Source organism: Monodon monoceros, unplaced genomic scaffold (assembly GCF_005190385.1).
Source record: "Monodon monoceros isolate NGI ecotype Baffin Bay Population unplaced genomic scaffold, NGI_Narwhal_1 Super_Scaffold_12, whole genome shotgun sequence".
Classification (NCBI taxonomy): Eukaryota; Metazoa; Chordata; class Mammalia; order Artiodactyla; family Monodontidae; genus Monodon; species Monodon monoceros.
The window spans coordinates 55,945,386-55,963,610 of NW_021703768.1; the positions used below are offsets into that span (position 1 = coordinate 55,945,386).

The window sequence follows — 18,225 nt, forward strand, 5'->3', positions numbered from 1 at the left end:
TCAACCACTGTGCCACCAGGGAAGCCCTTGGCTTTTCTTTTTATTCATCAATTTTTATCCCATTTCTTTCACTTTACTATGTCATTTCAGACATTTTATGTTTCTTCTGCTCATTTCTCTCTGTCCTCTTTTCTAGTCCTCCATTAGTGTTTTTTAGAATACTTACAGGTATCTCACGTTTCATTCTGTTTTCTCTTTGATTGCATAATCTCTATCAGTCTGTGTTCCAGGTTACTGATTATTTCTTCTCCCAGTTCAAATCTACTATTGAGCCCCTGCAGTGGACTTTTCATTTTGGTTATTGTACTTTTCAAGTCCAGAATTTCCATTTGGTTCTTTTTTGCAATTTCCTTCTCTTTACTGATATTCCCTATTTGATGAGTCATTGTCATTATAGCTCCCTTTACTTCTTTTTATTTTATTTTATTTTTTAAATGTATTTATTTCATTTATTTATTTTTGACTGTGTTTGGTCTTCGTTGCTGCACACGGGATTTCTCTAGTTGCGGTGAGCAGGGGCTACTCTTTGTTGTGATGCGTGGGCTTCTCATTGTGGTGGCTTCTCTTGTTGTGGAGCACAGGCTCTAGGCACATGGACTTCAGTAGTTGTGGCACATGGGCTCAGTAGTTGTGGCTCGCGGGCTCTAGAGCACAGGCTCAGTAGTTGTGGCACACAGGCTTAGTTGCTCCGTGGCATGTGGGATCTTCCCAGACCAGGGCTCGAACCTGTGTCCTCTGCATTGGCAGATGGATTCTTAACCACTGTGCCACCAGGGAAGTCCAACACTACCTACTTTCTATCTATGAATTTGACCACCCTAGGTACCCACTTAAGTGCAACCATACAATATTTGTCTTTTTGTGACTGGCTTATTTCATTTAGCATGTCATCAGGGTTTATCCATGTTATAGCATGTGTCAGAACTTCCTTCCTTTTTAAGGCTGGATAATATTACATTGTATATATTTACCACATTTTGTTTATCCATTCATCTGTTTTTGGACACAAGTTTCTTCCACTTTTTTTTTTTTTTAACACCATTATTGGAGTATAATTGCTTTACAGTGGTGTGTTAGTTTCTGCTGTATAACAAAGTGAATCAGCTATACATATATATATATATGCTTCCACGTTTTGACTGTTATGAATAATGTTGTTATAAATATGGATATACAGATGTTTCTTCGAGATCTTGCTTTCAATTCTTTTGGGTGTATACCCAGAAGTGGAATTGATTATATAGTAATTCTGTTTTCAGTTTTTTGAGGAACTACCTTACCATTTTCCACAGCAGCTACACCATTTTGTATTTCTACAGCTTTCTCCACGTCCTTGTCAAACCTTGTTGTTTTATGGGGTGTTTCGATAATAGCCATCCTAAGGGGTGTGAAATAGTATCTCATGGTTTTGGTTTGCATTTTCCTAACAATTTGTGACTTTAAGCATCTTTTCATGTGCTTTTTGGCCATTCTTCTTTGGAGAAATGTCTATTTAAAGCTTTTTAAAAATCTCTTTTAGCTCAGATTTCTTTTATCCAGGATATTGGAAGACTTCCTCTGAAGCGACACTTTGGAAGGTAAGCTGATCATTTTAATTTTCAAAGAGCTGTTACTGAAATAACCACCAAATACCTTATGTATTTATTCATTATACAGTCAATAAATGTTATCTGTAAAGGCCAAGAAATACATGTTGTACTAGCGATCAGAGACCATATGATTGCATTATAGACCCATCTATTATATATATTACATGTAACAGCTATTTTCACCATCTCAGAATGGAATATTAGGCTAAATAGAATCATTGAATCACAGAGGCAGAGGAATCTTTAAAATCCTTGAGTTCAACAAATTTTGCATAGCTGAAAACCCCTTTTCAGCTTTCATGCCAAGAGGTGTTCTTAGCCTATATTTGGAGACTGCAATAATCAGGAACTACCTCAAAAGAGCACTGTCTTTTTTATTTCTTTATCACAGAAAATTCAGACAAGTAAAAAAATATATATAGAGATAAATCTACATCCATACTGTTCATTCCATTGCAAAATGGCTTCTGGCCTAATATCAGTGATTAACACAGTGCTTGTAGTTCATTTCTACTTGGCTTATTTGTAAGGTTAAATTAGGCACTCAGGTATTCTAAAAAAGGTTAAAAAGTGCTTGCTTCCTGGTTGCAAGGATAAAAGTAAATGATAGAAATGGCATCTATTACCCCTTCTACTACTTCTCCTATTCCTGGTCCCAAATGGAAAACTAGCTTATCTGGGCTTTTTTTCCCTCTGCCTTCATAGATTCAGTAAAGGCCTTTGTAGTGTTAATGGTTTCTTCCTTATAATGACTTAGCTATTGGGAGCCCATCTTTCCTTTTACAGAAATACAGTGATGGATGGATCTTACAGCATCATCCCACTGGGATGTGATCAGGGCTCAAACCTTTTATAAACTTCCCTTTTCTCCTCACTTCCCTCTGAATCAAAGAAGGACCAGCTGTTTTCACTGGCTCCTTTCCCCACAAGATTATGATATCAAAATCAAGGGAAGACCATTGTCTTCTATTGTCTTTTTCCTCCTAAGATGTAATTAAAAGAATGGGAGTCAGTGTTTTATTACTGGTTCAGCTACTTGATCTGAATTGGGAGGCAGGATTTGTCAGTGCTACTTATTACAATGACTAGTACTGTTGTCTTTCATTTATAGTGACCATTTTAACATTAGTGACCATTTTAACATTATCTTTGATTTATATTGATAATATTGAATATTAATACTTAAACTTAACATTTAATATTGCTATTTAATAGCTGCATAATTTCCTATAATTGAACCTACACCTTGTTTTGTTTTATTATTTTTGGCTGAGTTGGGTCTTAGTTGTGGCACATAGGATCTTTCGTTACAGTGCGAGGGCTTCTCTCTAGTTGTGGCACGTAGGCTTCTCTCTAGTTGTGGAGCACAGGCTTAGTTGCCCCGTGGCATGTGGGATCTTAGTTCCCTGACCAGGGTTCAAACCCGCATCCCCTGTATTGGAAGGCTGATTCTTAACCACTGGGCCACAAGGGAAGTCCTCCTACACCTTGGTTTTGTACATTTAGCTTGTTTCCAGCTTTTGTTGTCACAGCCTTCCTTGAAGCTAAATCATCATGCATATCAAATACTATTTATGTAGGATGAATTCCTAGAAATAAAATTGCTGGATCAATGGATATACACCTTTGCTCTATATTGCCAGATTACTTCCAAGAATATTTTGCCAATCTTATGCCCACTTAACAGTGTTTCAGCATGTTCTTTTCTCCTCGTACCACCACTGGGTTTTATTATTTTAAAAGGTCTTTACCAGTTTGAAAGATGACAATATTAATTTCCATTTTAAAATTACAAATTAGGTTGAGCAATTTATTTAGTAACCATTCTTCTGTAAGCTATCTGTACATGTTTTATGTCTGTTTTCCTATTCCATTTAATTCTTTCTTTTTGTAAGAACTCTTTACTAAAGATATTAATTAACTTGGTTGTGTTATAAGTTGTAATGATTTATTCAGTTTGTCATTTACTTTTTAGTTTTGTTTATATTGTTAAATAAACCGGTCCACCTGGCTAAACAGCACAAGGAAGGTAAATGAGAGACTACAGGAGAGGGCTTCATAATCACCACACTCATGGTGTAATTTAAAGGAATCCCCTCCTTTGATTATTATTAATGCCTGTGTTATGCATCTGGCAGATTGAAAATGGAAGCCCTGACTGACAGGGAGCATGGAATGACAGACCTGGACAGTGGAGATGAAGCCCAGCTTAGTGGAGGGCAACCTGCAGAGGAAGCGCTGGGTGAACGCACTCAGACAGCTGAACCTGAAACCTGGTCTCTTCCTTTGAGTCAGGATAGTGGGAGTGAACTGCCTGCCAGCCAGCCTCAGCCCTTTGCAGCCCAGAGAGACATGGAAGAGGAAGACATAATAATAGAAGACTATGAGAGTGATGAGACATAGAAAGCAGCCTGCCCATGAGATTGTTACTTGACAGATTCATATTCGTTTTATTCAGTGGTACTTGAACAGAGATAATAGACTTTTCAGGTGAATTAGTTTGTTAATTCTTCACTCTTGTAGTATTTCAGCACAGAGAACTGATTTCTGTCATGTTGAAGTAAATAGAAGATCAAACCTTCAAATAATCTCTTAATCTTTTTCTCTAGTATTTATTTAGCCTTGTGAGTGGTGTTGGGAGAGGTCAGTGTGTATGAAATGTGTTTGAACATTATGGCAAATATCAGAAAATGTGAAGGAATAATTCAGAATACAGAAACTCTGTGGGTTGTAAATAAGAATTATAAAAGTTTAGGATGCAATTAAGAGTGTAAATAAACTTTGTGCCTTATTCACAATTTCTCTGGTCTCTAGCTTCTTCAGATACCATTTTTATATGTTGTACAGTGGAATATTTTAGATACTTTCTGGAAACTATTTACATAATTTATATCAAAATTAAAATGTTGAATTTGTTCTGTTCTGTTTTGTTTTGTTTCTCCTGTCCTTCAATGATTCTTAACACGCACGGTCTGCCATGTGTCACTGGTCATAGTACGCAAGTCTCCTTCATCCAGTGCCAACCTTTTTCAAAAATAGAAAGGAGGGGGATTGCAACCTTGCGAAGAAAACTTTCCGGAGGGTTTGCTCTCACCTTTAACGACCTTTCCAGAGCTCTCCTAGCTGTTGCCCTGAGGTGCGGTGGGGGTGAGGGCACCGACCCGCCCGGGCCCCAGGCGGCAGTCCGGGCCTGACAAAGCCAGGCGGGGCGAAGTTCAGCTCGGCCCGGCCCCGCCCCCGGCGCCCAATCCCGGTTTCAGAGCCGCGGGCGGCGGGCGCGCACTTCCCGGCGGCTGCGCAGGTGAGCTGGGTGCCAGGGGTGGGGCCCACGTGACCGGGGCGTGGGCGGGGAGGGGCCGGCGGACCCCGGGCAGGCGCGCGGCGTCTGGGGTAGCCCTCGGCGTCCCTCGGCCCCTAGAAACGGCGCGCTCGCTGCGCGGCCGGCCACTACCTGCGCCCGAGGCCGGAGGCCGACGCGGTAAGGGATGAGGGGCCCCGGGGAGAGCGGGGGGCCTGGGAGGCTGGAGGGCCCCTCGGCCGGCCAGGTTTCATTCGGCGGACACAGGTGCCGGGCGAGACGCGCCCACCCCCGGCCGCGAAGCCGCGGTCCTTCCGGGCGCGGGGTTATCCCGAGCTGGGCACGTCCGGCCCGATTTAGTTCCGGCCACTTCGGGGACAATCTCGGGAGACGAAGAGTGTATTTTCCCTCTGACGTGGAGACGCGCACCTGGGTGGGCAGAGCTGAGTACTGAGCGAGGTTGGTGGGTCGGGGACGTAGCGCCGAGCCGCGGCCTGGGGAAGGACCCCGGACGAGGATGCTCTGTATTCCCGGGCACTCGCTCGAGGGTTCAGTTCAGAGCGCAGGGGATTTCCCATCCCCCTGGAAACCCAGAAACGTCTGAAATCGGCCCCTTTCTCGGGGCCAGCAAAACTTTAAAGCCAGCTTAGTGGTGATTCTGTTGGTGTAAAGGTGACCAACTGGATTCCTGTAACACTTCGCTGGGGAGAACCATTTCTCCTCCCACCGCTTTGACTTGCGGAGATTTGTGTGCCAACAGAATGGAGTCGGGCCCCGGCGGCTGGAACAAAACAAAGACCCGCTCTGCCTCAGCGTGCTGATTCTAAGTGGACTCTCAGTGACACCCTGAGAGATGCTGGGGTATCCAGACATTGAAATGTGGTAAAATACAACTGACCATTATTCCCTTCCAAAATCACATAATTTGCTATTCCACAATTCTTCAAATTTGTAATTTTGGCTTTTTATTTAAACACTGATAAGGTGATCTAATTCAAATAAGCCACATTTCACAGGTGAGCATGAATTAAATCCATTATAGTGAAGCATACTTTTGCCAGTGAGTTTAATTAAGCAACCGGTGTCCTTTAAATGCCTGTATATCAAAGATATTGAAGGATATGTAAAACTTGCTAAAGTTATTTGTTGTGCTTTTGCCTCTACTATTTTTAGGAAAATATATTTCAAGAATTATAGTAGTACTATGCATTCCTAGAATTTAAATGTTTTTAGACAACAGATAAAGCGATGAAAGACAAAAAGGTAACTTTTAATTGCTATCATTATAGAAATTTTTTTCTGTACTAAATTTTTTTCTCCTGCTTTGCATTGGGCACCATGCTGGGACTCACAGTTAATTCTCTAAAATTGGAGTGGCCCATTAGAAGACCCTAGAATTTAGACCTCTTCTCCATCTCCACCCCCAGGTGATTGTATTTAGTCTGTGTAGTATATACACTTCTGTGGGTAGACTGCCTACTTGATATCTTTACCTGGACTTCTAACAGGTATCTCAGACTCTTCAGGCTGCTTCTCCCAGGACTAAGCTGGAGGGTTGGAGAAATGTTGCAGATGAAATGATCTGGGATTTGCTTTAAAGTAATCTATTGACAAAAGGAATACGGTAGAGGGTATAGATGAAACAAGATTGGTCATAAATTGATAATTATCGAAAGTGGTTGATGGGCACATAAGGGCTCATAATACTGTTCTTTCCACTTTTTATTGTGTTTGGAAATTTCTAAAATAAAAATTTTTAATTCCCTGAACATAGAGTTTAAGCTCTTCTTGCTATCTTCGTTGCTACCACCATGGTCCATTGGATTACAGTTGGACAACACAGGTTTGAACTGCAGGGGTCCACTTATATGCGTTTTTGGTTTTTTTTTTCAATAAATATGTACTGCGGTGCTGTGTGGTCTGCAATTGGTTGAATCCGTGGATTCGGGACCACAGCTACATATTACCAACTATAAAGTTACACTTGGGTTTTTGACTGCGAAGAGAGTTGGTGCCCCTAATCCCTGTGTTGGTCAAGCGTCAACTGTATTTCACTGGCCTCCTAGCCAGTCTCCCTCTTTTCACCCTTTTCTCCTGGAAGGTACTCTTAACAGAGCACCCAGAGTGATCTGGTTAAAATAAGTCATATCATGTCAGACCTTTACTGAAAATTTTCCAGTGGCTTCTCACTCCCAGTAGAAGCCTAAATCTTTCTAATGATTTTTATTTATTTTTTAAATTTATTTTATTTATTTGTTTATCTTTGGCTGCATTGGGTCTTCACTGCTGCGCGTGGGCTTTCTCTAGTTGTGGCGAGCAGAAGCTACTCTTCATTGCAGTGCTCAGGCTTCTTATTGTGGTGTCTTCCCTTGTTGCGGACCACGGGCTCTAGGTGTGTGGGCTTCAGTAGTTGTGGCACGTAGGCTCAGGAGTTGTGGCTCAAGGGCTCTAGAGTACAGGCTCAGTAGTTGTGGCGCAGGGGCTTAGTTGCTCCGCGCATGTGGTATCTTCCCGGACCAGGGCTCAAACCCGTGTCCCCTGCATTGGCAGGTGGATTCTTAACCACTGCACCACCAGGTAAGTCCCTCTAATGATTTTTAAGCCCTAACGTTTCAGATGGCCTCAATTCTACTACTCACCCTCTCACTCACCCTGCTGCTGCCTCCATTCCTTAACAGTTCTCGAACATGCCAGGCACTCCCACTTTAAGGCTTTTACACGAGCTGTTCCATCTGTGTGGAACACTTACCCCTTATACCTGCCTGGCTTCCTCCCTCATTTCCTTCATTTCTATATTCAGGTGTCATGTTCTCTCTGAAGACTTCCCTCGTCACTCTGTTTAAAATTATAACACCCTGTCCACACTGCACTTCTTATCCTCTTTCTTAACTTGTTCCTTGGCATCCGATATATTTCACTTGCTTTATCTATCATTTGTCACCCCCGCTCCCCCACTGGAATTTAAGCTCCATGAAGGCAAGGATTTCCATTGGCTTTGTTCACTGATACATCTTCAGCAAGCCTGGTGCATGGCAGGCACTTGGTAAATACTTGTTGAGTGATAGATATCCATTTTACAAAGTAAAACAAAACAAAGCCTTAGGAATTTCTAAATTGTTCAACACCGTAAAGGTGGGATTACCAGCTTTAATTTTGAGACCTTCATAGTGCCAAGTACAATGCCATGTGTCCAGCGAGTCTTCAGTAAATACTCATGAGCAGTTTGAGGGAGAAGATCATTGTGCCTTAAACATAGTAGTTATATTAGCAAATAGTTTCCTTTTTACATACATGTCCAGGTTATTGATTTCATGAAGGAAATCAACAAGTTTGATAAAAAGTGCTTTTTCTATGCTTTATTTTTCAGGTGGATTGAATACCCTGTAAGATACTTTTTGGGTCTTTCCATGGCAACAGCAAGTCACCTTTAAATAATTGGTCTGGAAAGAGTGATGTCCATGGCCATTGCTGTGGCTCTGTGCTGTACTTTCAGGGAACCTTACTTAGCCTTTGGTGATTTTTTTTTTCTGAGAATTCAATTTTTTATATCTAGTATCAAGTGTTATACTATTAGAGTGGAAGAAGCAACTCCCGTAACGTGACTTCCCGAGTTAGAAAAGAAAGGGACTCTCCACTCCCTGTGTTTATCAGACTGCTTCTCCTGGGCCATTCCAAAGCAGACTTGAGTTAATGAAAGTGAAGAGTATTTGCTGACCCATCACATTTTGGTATGTCAACTCTTAAATATGTTGATTTAGATATTTGAGGAAAGAACTCTTACTTGGAATGTGTTAGCATCCTGTATTATTAAAATTTAGTCTCATTTTTGGTTTTTTGCATTTTGTTGTTTATAGGGCTCATAGGTAAATTCAACTTATGTTTTAATCAAGAGCTAAGGTTTAAAATTTTGATTGCCCTTAAAATCTCATAGAATGATTAGTAGATCCCTGGCTAACATAATTGTTACACATGTTTAAAGTGTACATAATTTATGTTGTCATTTTTATATATCATAATAATTAGATATGATCATGTTGGTTTCCTGAATATGATCATTTGCTACAAAGTGAATAAAACCAGCATCATTGAAAGGATAAATAGCTAAGCATAAGTGATAACTTTAATCTCGGCCCCAGGTGTGAACATCACAAATGTTGTCAAATGACGGAAGATCCAGGAATCGGGACAGGCACTACGATGAGGTCCCAAGGGACTCAGACTATCGAGATGGCACCGTAAGAACCTTCCAGACTCTTCACGACAGTGAGCTGGCTGTGAGCGCTGATCCGTTGCCACCACCCCCTCTCCCATTACAGCCACCATTCGGCCCAGAATTCTACTCAGGTGACACAGAGGAACCGGCCGTAGCACCAGATCTCAAGCCTGTAAGGCGCTTTGTCCCTGAGTCCTGGAAGAACTTTTTCAGAGGGAAGAAAAAGGACCCAGAGTGGGATAAGCGGGTGTCAGACATCAGATACATCTCCGATGGAGTGGAGTGTTCACCTCCAGCCTCTCCTGCAAGACCAAACCACTGTTCACCCCCCAACTCCTGCGAAGATCCTCAGGGCGGGTCAGAAGGCAGCTGTCGTTCCCGGAAAGAGGCCGAGGCAATGTTTCCCCAGGATCCCTATGGATCCCTAGGCCGACGCACAAACACAGCCCGAACCTACAGTGAGAAGGTGGAGGAGTATCACCTGAGGTATTCCTACATGAAGTCATGGGCAGGCCTGCTGCGGATTCTGGGCGTGGTGGAGCTGCTTCTGGGGGCCGGCGTCTTCGCTTGTGTCACGGCGTACATTCACAAGGACAGCGAGTGGTATAACCTGTTTGGATATTCACAGCCCTATGGCATGGGAGGCGTTGGTGGCCTGGGCAGCATGTATGGGGGCTATTACTATAGTGGTCCCAAAACCGCTTTTGTGCTTGTGGTTGCTGGATTGGCTTGGATCACCACCATTATTATTCTGGTGCTTGGCATGTCCATGTATTATCGGACCATTCTTTTGGACTCAAATTGGTGGCCCCTAACTGAATTTGGAATTAACATCTCCTTGTTTATCTTGTACATGGCTGCAGCCATAGTCTATGTGAATGATACCAACCGAGGTGGGCTCTGCTACTATCCATTATTTAACACGCCAGTGAATGCAGCGTTGTGCCGGGTGGAAGGAGGACAGATAGCAGCAATGATCTTCCTCTTTGTCACCATGATTGTTTATCTCATTGGAGCTTTGGTTTGCCTAAAGTTATGGAGGCACGAGGCGGCTCGAAGACATAGGGAATTCATGGAGCAACAGGAGGTAAGGGATTTCGTGATCTTTGTTCTTTCTTTCTGTTTACTCCTTAAATATGTATAGTTCTCGAAACAAAGCTGTTGTTGTTTTTAAGGGTCTGAAGTTCAAAAGGCCCCACTCAGCATCTGACATGCTCTGACCAGGATAACCCACTCTGGTGTGTCATTTGTAGAATGTTGCAGGTAGACCCCAGATGTGTAATACAATATATAGTTTGTCGGTTGCAGTATTGTCTGTCTGATACTAAGGGGAAAACAACTACTGAATTTCTACAAAGAAGAAATGATGATAATACCTGCATAAGATTATATAAAAGCCCTATTAAAAATATTTTTTTTGGAATGGTAGCAAAAATGTTAGAGTATGTTCTGCTAACTTCATTATTCCCTGAAATAAGTTGATGTTTTGCTTTCTTCTAAGGAGGAGTGTGTAGTAGAATTTCCTGTGCCTCTGAAAATGTCAGTATTACCTTAAATATTTTCTTAATTTTAAGTCAACTATACCGTGCATTTTTTTCCCCACTTTTCCTAAGACTTCCTAGGTACAATGGCAGATGGTGTATATTGGGCAAAACTATAGCTAAAAATAAAATCCTTCCTTATATACGCAATAACCTACGTATTTACTCACTGACCTATGTATTTTTTTAGTCATATTCATAACAGCAAAAAACTTGACTAACTTTATAATAGGTACCTTATGTGTTCTATACAGAACCCCATACTCTAGTGTCATAAAATATATTTATCTTACTAGAATTTGACATAGATTCAAGTTGTTTCTAAAAATTTATCTCAGCACTGTAAGCATTTTTAAAAAATTTATTTAATTAATTTATTTTTGGCTGCATTGGGTCTTCGTTGCTGCGTGCAGGCTTTCTCTTAATTGAGTTGAGCGGGGGCTACCCTTCGTTGCGGTACGTGCGTAGGCTTCTCATTGCGGTGGCTTCTCTTGTTGTGGCGTGCGGGCTCAGTAGTTGTGGCTCGTGGGCTCTAGAGCGCAGGCTCAGTAGTTGTGGTGCACGGGCTTAGTTGCTCCACGGCATGTGGGATCTTCCTGGACCAGGGCTCAAAGCTGTGTCCCCTGCATTGGCAGGCAGATTCTTAACCACTGCACCACCTATTTTTTTAATTTACATCTGTGTATACAAAGTAAGGAACTTTAAATTCTAATCAGTGTGAAATCCAGATAGTGAAGCACACACTTCCTTATAATTTTATGTAAGTTTATTAACAATGGAGTTCTTAATATCATTTCAAATTCTACATGAATATGACTGTTATCAACAGTACTTTTATTTCTTTTCCTTTTCTCAACAAAAATTTGTTTTTATAAGACTTATGGTTAATTAAACTTGAGTCACCTATGATTCCTGTTTGTGTGTTGCTGTAACTTCCTAAGTGTTAAAATACATAATGGCATATAGCTTTTTTCTATTAATTTTATAATTTAACCATCCCAAACTCTTTAATCGTGCAAGGTAATAGGAACCAAGAATAAATAAAATCTCTAGGTAATTCAGAGCAACTCACATAAGAGTCACCACTATCTCCATATTTCCAACTCTGCTCTCTGCTCCTGATTGACAGGGAATCACAGTTATCCCTCCTCCTCTGGTTCTCCACTGGCCCATCAAAACGTGGCCAAAAGAGTAGGAGGATCATCTGTATGGTAGAGAATCAACATCTGTAAAGTTGAGATTGGGCTATAGATGCAAATGGACAAAAATATTTGCAAAGTAGCTTCACACACCTCTGAAAAGTCATTTTAACTCTTTTTGTTCCAGATAAGTGAGCAATCATTGCCATCGAAAAGGAAAATGGTAAGAATAAAGCTCACGTTATATTTTATCTCTAGATTTGTTAAATAATTTTCTCTCTTACCTGTTTAGAGTAGACCATCTGTCTGTAAAAGTGTATCTGTTGCATTAAGTTCATAATACGACTTTCAGCTTTCTTTTCTTTTTTTTTTTTATTCTTTTTAAAATTTTATTTATTTACATTTTGGCTGTGTTGGGTCTTCGTTGCTTGCATGGGCTTTCTCTAGTTGCGGCGAGTGGGGGCTACTCTTCATGGTGGTATGCAGGCTTCTCATTGCAGTGGCTTCTCTTGTTGTGCAGCATGGGCTCTAGGCACGCTGGCTTCAGTAGTTGTGGTGCGCGGGCTCAGTAGTTCTGGCTCGTGGGCTCTAGAGCGCAGGCTCAGTAGTTGTGGCGCACAGGCTTAGTTGCTCCACAGCATGTGGGATCCTCCCAGCCCAGGGATCGAACCCGTGTCCCCTGCATTGGTAGGTGGATTCTTAATCACTGTACCGCCAGGGAAGTCCCTCAGCTTTTTTCTAATACTAAGAGGACCAAATCAGACAAGGCTATTTGTAGCATCTTTTAATTGTGTTAAATAAAGCTTCTACAAGTGAACCTAGTTGGTTCTCCTTACATATTTAAATTTAATTTAAAAAAAATTTTTATTATTTATTTATTTATTTTTGGCTGCGTTGGGTCTTCGTTGCTGCACACGGGCTTTCTCTAGTTGCGGCGAGCCGGGTCTACTCTTCATTGTGGTGCACGGGCTTCTCATTGCGGTGGCTTCTCTTGTTGCAAAGCACAGGCTCTAGGCACGCAGGCTTCAGTAGTTGTGGCACGTGGGTCTAGAGCACAGGCTCAGTAGTTGTGGTGCATGGGCTTAGTTGCTCCGCAGCATGTGGGATCTTCCCAGACCAGGGTTCAAACCCATGTCCCCTGAATTGGCAGGCAGATTCTTAACCACTGCGCCACCAGGGAAGTCCCTAATTTATTTATTTATTATTTATTTATTTTTTTAAATTTTTTGCGGTATGCGGGCCTCTCACTGTTGTAGCCTCTCCCGTTGCGGAGCACAGGCTCCGGACGCGCAGGCTCAGCGGCCACGGCTCACTGGCCCAGCCGCTCCGCGGCATGTGGGATCTTCCCAGACCAGGGCACGAACCTGCGTCCCCTGCATCGGCAGGCGGACTCTCAATCATGGCGCCACCTATAAATAGGGAATAGGGAATTCCTATTTATTTATTAGGGAAGCCCTATTTATTTATTTTTTAATAAAGGTGATTCTCCCAAATTTTCTTCAGTCTCTTTAAAGTTCTTCCCCATTATTTCCTATTCTTCTCACCTTGCTTTCAGATGCCAAATTTTGTTGTGTCAGGAAAGAAATCCCTATTCCACAATTTACTTAACTGCGTGACAATAGACAAGGTACTTAACCTTCCCAGGCCTTGGTTCCTTCATCCGTAAAATTGGAATAATAATAATTTCTACCTCACAAGATTGCTTGAGAAGATTAAGATGCTGTGGTTATAATTATTTACATATATGTAATAATTTAATGTATTTTAATAATCATAATTTTACCTCATTGAAAAGTTCTTTTTTAAGATATTGGGCATTATTTCTAAGCAAGAAGTTAAGAATTCAGCCTTTGGGTTTGTTTGTGTCTCTGAAAACGGAGTATATTCCCTTGGATCAAAATTCAAAAAGGTCTCTCACACAAAGTCTTCTTTCATCGTGTACCATGGCTTCCCAGTTCTCCTGTGGAGGCCCAGTGTTACCAGTATCCTGTGTGAGAGATATATACATATATACATATATATACACACACACATATATATATTTGCTTTCCTTCCTCTTTTACAGAAATGGTAGCATACCATACATGCTGTTATGTCCCTTATTTTTTTCACTTAATATATTTCTAAGGTAGTACATAGAAAATTTCTGCATTTTGGTTTACAACTACGTAAGTGTTGCATTTTATGGATGTACCATAATTTATCGTATATTAACATGTTTCCGGTCTCTCACTATTAAAAACAGTGCCACAGTGAATAACCTTATACATATGAATAAATACTTCCTTCTCTATATGTATTGGGGTGGCCAAAAAGTTTGTTTGGGTTTTTCCGTAAGATGATACAGAAAAACACAAACGAACTTTTTCACCAACCCAGTACAAGTACACCTGAAATGTAAATTCTGAGAAGTGAATTTCTGGATGAAAAGCGGTGTACATTTTTGTTTTGACTGCTAGATTGCCCAGTAGAAATTCTACCAGTTCCCACCCCCAACAGCACTACAGGCTTCCTCACACCCTGACCAACACAGTGTCAGGAAATTTGTTAGCATCTATCAACCTGATAGGTGAAAAACGGTACTAATGTAGTTATAATTTGCATGCCTCTTATCAGGAGTGAGGTTGAGCATTTTTCATATATGTATGTTTGCATTTTCTTCCTATTAACTGTCTGTTCATATCCTGTCCAGGTTTTTTATTGGGTTGCTGATTTGTATAAGTTCTTTTTGGTTAAGTGCATTCGTTTTGAAAATACGTTTGATGAGGTTCTTTTTAACTTTATTCTCTATGTTGTAACATACAAATATTACTTGAAAATGTTTTGTTCATGCTGAAATACGGAATTTATTAAGTGGATGAACGGCAGCCTATCCAAGCGATCATAATTAATACATTGCTGTCATCATTCATTCATTCATTGAACAAACATGTCACAGGCTGTGGGCCAGTGATATGGATACAACAATGGCATTATCTCCATTTTCCAGGGGCTTACAAATCTGGTGAAAAAGAAAAACACAGATGAAAGATTAGTAGAGTATGAGAGAGAGAGCAAGCCAGCAGGAAGTACAAAATTAAACTAACTTGCTTAGAGATTTGTGTTTCTATGACATCTCAGGAAATCAATTTATGAATGATGTCTCAAATTCAGCATTATTAAATGCTGAATTTAACAGTGGTTTTTATTTTTTATTTTTTTATTTTGTGGTACGCGGGCCTCTCACTGTTGTGGCCTCTCCCGTTGCGGAGCACAGGCTCCGGGCGTGCAGGCTCAGCGGCCATGGCTCACGGGCCCAGCCGCTCCACGGCATGTGGGATCTTCCCGGACTGGGGCATGAACCCGTGCCCCCTGCATCGGCAGGCGGACTCCCAACCACTGCACCACCAGGGAAGCCCTTTTTTTTTTTTTTCTTTTTTGGCTGTGTTGGGTCTTCATTGCTGTGCTTGGGCTTTCTCCACTTGTGGCGAGCAGGGGTTTAGCGGTGCACGGGCTTCTCATTGCAGTGGCTTCTCTTGTTGCGGAGCATGGGCTCTAGGCACACAGGCTTCAGTAGTTGTGGCACACAGGCTCAGTAATTGTGGCTCACAGGCTCTAGAGCGCAGACCCAGTAGTTGTGACACACAGGCTTAGTTGTTCCATGGCATGTGGGATTTTCCCGGACTAGGGCTCAAACCCGTGTCTCCTGCATTGGCAAGCAGATTCTTAACCACTGCGCCACCAGGGAAGTCCTTAAATGATTTCTGACACGTATGTAAAGTCATCTGAATTACAGTTGAGCTCTACTGTGGTTTTCTTGGATATCCATAAATCGTTAGAAATCAAGAGATATCTGACCAGTTCTGACTGACCAGGCATGGGATGAGTGAGGCTGGGATTAGCTGGTCTACAGAATACTGAAGAGTTTCTCTCTCACAGTGCAGTGTGGACCTAATGTTACAAACCTCTACAATTTACTCACTGTTCATAGAATTAGAGCAATACTGCTTTGTGTGTGTGTGTGTGTGGCATTTTGTTTGTTTGTGGGTTTTTTGGGCTGCACCTTGTGTCATATGGAGCTTCCCTGACTAGGGGTCAAATCGGAGCCCCTGCAGTGGAACCACGGAGTCTTAACCACTGGACTGCCAAGGAAGCCCTTGTTTGTTTTTTTATTGTACTTTGTTTTAACTTCCTGATTCCCTTGTGTTTAATTTGTTTTAAATGTTCATTTATTTATTCAACATTTATTGCTTCAAGATACACATTTCAATTAGACTCAGTGACACTAACAATCAGGAAGCTAAATAGATCATCAGTTTTAAGCTGTCTGAAATATACATATCAGGGGACTTCCCTGGTGGCACAGTGGTTAAGAATCTGCCTGCCAATGCAGGGGACATGGGTTCGAGCCCTGGTCCGGGAAGATCCCACATGCTACAGAGCAACTAAGCCTGAGCACCACAACTACTGAGCCCGTGTTCCAGAGCCCACGTGCCACAACTGCTGAAGCCCGCGCACCTAGAGCCCGTGCTCCGCAACAAGAGAAGCCAGCACAATGAGAAGCCTGCGCACCGCAACGAAGAGTAGCCCCCGCTCGCCGCAACTACAGAAAACCTGTGTGCAGCAACGAAGACCCAAGGCAGCCATAAATAAATAAATAAACAAACAAACCAATCAGATATACTTGAAACTGATAAATAGTAGTTGCCTTTAGGAGGGTAACTGGCTAACTGTGAGGGGATAGGTAAAGAGGGAGACTTACTTTCCATTATGTATCCTTTTGGACCTTTTGAATTATACGTTATGTCTATACATTACCTATTCAAATTTTTTTAAGTTTTAAAAAAGTTAAGTTAGTAAATGCTCATTTCAAATATTGAGATAAGCAATATAAGGCTGATATTTAAATAATTAATAACACTGCCCTTTGTTTGAAATTTGAGTGCAAATTCCCTAACCTATGGCTGACTTCCAGTGTTAGTACAGAGATGTAAGTGAGTTTGACCAAATGGAGAGGGCAGTCTTCTAAACTCGGAGTCATCGTTAAGAATGGCTTTGGCAGGGCTTCCCTGGTGGCACAGTGGTTGAGAGTCCCCCTGCCGATGCAGGGGGCACGGGTTCGTGTCCCGGTCCAGGAAGATCCCACATGCCGCAGAGCAGCTGGGCCCGTGAGCCATGGCCGCTGAGCCTGTGTGTCCGGAGCCTGTGCTCCGCAACGGGAGAGGCCACAACAGTGAGAGGGCCGCGTACAAAAAAAAAAAGAATGGCTTTGGCAGATTATTGCCAATACTCTCATTCAAGATTGCCATATTGCTATAACCCATTGGTAAATCCTACTCCCTCAGAGGGACTGACTAGGAAACTTATAAATTTTAGCCTGACCTGGAACGATAACCTTTGCTACATCACAGCCCAGTAAGAGTTCTAAAATAAAATTCACTGCAGGGAAAAGATCAAGCTTAATCAGACTTTGGTTTAGAAGATGGATCTGGATTAGAAGTATTGCTCAGAATGGAAAAGAGGCCTAAAAACATACAAGAAAAAATATATAAGGAGACTCACTTTCTAAAAGTTGACACTCTTGTTGACAGATGATATCAAAATCTGAAGTCAGAATGTTAACATCAGGAAGTATGTTTCGGAACATCTCCAGGGGCACAAGAGAAGAATCTCTTTGCTTGGTGGGGGTTAAAGGTGGTATGCCTTTTGTGGATGTTGACTGCACAGCACCAGGCTGGGTGGGACTGTCTCACTAAGCTGCAGCGTGGCAGTGACACAGCAATGGTGGTCATTCTTGGTCAGGGTGGATCTTATGGGCCTTCTGATCAGTCCCTGAGGTGCTGGGACTTACCAAGGGGATTAAGTGCAGGGTAGAGTCAACCTGAAGGGCTTGGCTGAGCTGGAGGAAGTTGCCCCAAATGATGGGGTAGTCTGATGTGGCTTCTGCAGGTGGTACAGGATTAGGAAGATCTGCTGGAGAGTTCTAGGTAGGTCTTTTCAGCTGCCCTGGAAGGGTGGTGCCTAGTATGTCCAGGGTGTGTTGCAGCATCTCAGATCCTGAGAGGTCCTGGAATAATCGGGAATAACCTTAGTGGAGTTAGAATCCCCATTCCTAAGACTCTTTGAGAATCATATCAGTCCAGTTAACGTCTGCTCGTTCAAGATATGGGAGCAGAATGCAAAGAGCATCCTTTCAAAGGCCTCTTTTCCTGGGAGATGGGTCACTGTGGATCAACATATTTAAATGTATTCAGAGACAGAGGCAATCTCATGACTTAATTGAGGAATCTCTGTTGGACTTACCAATGGGAACCTTATAGGAAAGGTTGAATCTCCAGCTTCTCATTGGGTATGATTTTCCCCTGCTTCCTTCCCAGCTCTTGGTAGGGAAGAATTTGCAGATGACCACAGGAGGGGCAGTGTAGTGTGGTGAAGAGAAGATAAACTTTGGAATCAGGCAAATTTG

The 18,225-nt window shown here is 42.1% G+C and overlaps 2 protein-coding genes across 12 annotated transcripts in view; both read left to right on the top strand.

The window, feature by feature from the left end:
• The window catches only part of RAD17 (RAD17 checkpoint clamp loader component), a 31,884-nt gene extending 27,381 nt beyond the window's left edge, over positions 1 to 4,503 (top strand). The window contains exons 16-17 of one of the 3 annotated variants that reach the window (XM_029218714.1): positions 1,520 to 1,577; positions 3,728 to 4,503. In XM_029218714.1, coding sequence (XP_029074547.1) covers positions 1,520 to 1,577; positions 3,728 to 3,992 — 323 coding nt within the window. In that variant the 3' untranslated portion in view covers positions 3,993 to 4,503. The remainder of the gene's footprint in view (positions 1 to 1,519; positions 1,578 to 3,727) is intronic. The other 2 variants (XM_029218716.1, XM_029218718.1) reach the window with 2 other exon arrangements.
• A 328-nt stretch (positions 4,504 to 4,831) lies between these two features.
• MARVELD2 (MARVEL domain containing 2) overlaps positions 4,832 to 18,225 on the top strand; it is a 29,279-nt gene continuing 15,885 nt past the window's right edge. For 2 of the 9 annotated variants that reach the window (XM_029218720.1, XM_029218725.1), the window contains exons 1-4: positions 4,950 to 5,067; positions 8,255 to 8,615; positions 9,024 to 10,187; positions 11,968 to 12,003. In XM_029218720.1, coding sequence (XP_029074553.1) covers positions 9,039 to 10,187; positions 11,968 to 12,003 — 1,185 coding nt within the window. In that variant the 5' untranslated portion in view covers positions 4,950 to 5,067; positions 8,255 to 8,615; positions 9,024 to 9,038. Of the gene's footprint in view, positions 4,891 to 4,949; positions 5,068 to 7,999; positions 8,616 to 9,023; positions 10,188 to 11,967; positions 12,004 to 18,225 lie in introns of those variants that run through there. The other 7 variants (XM_029218723.1, XM_029218726.1, XM_029218724.1 and 4 more) reach the window with 5 other exon arrangements.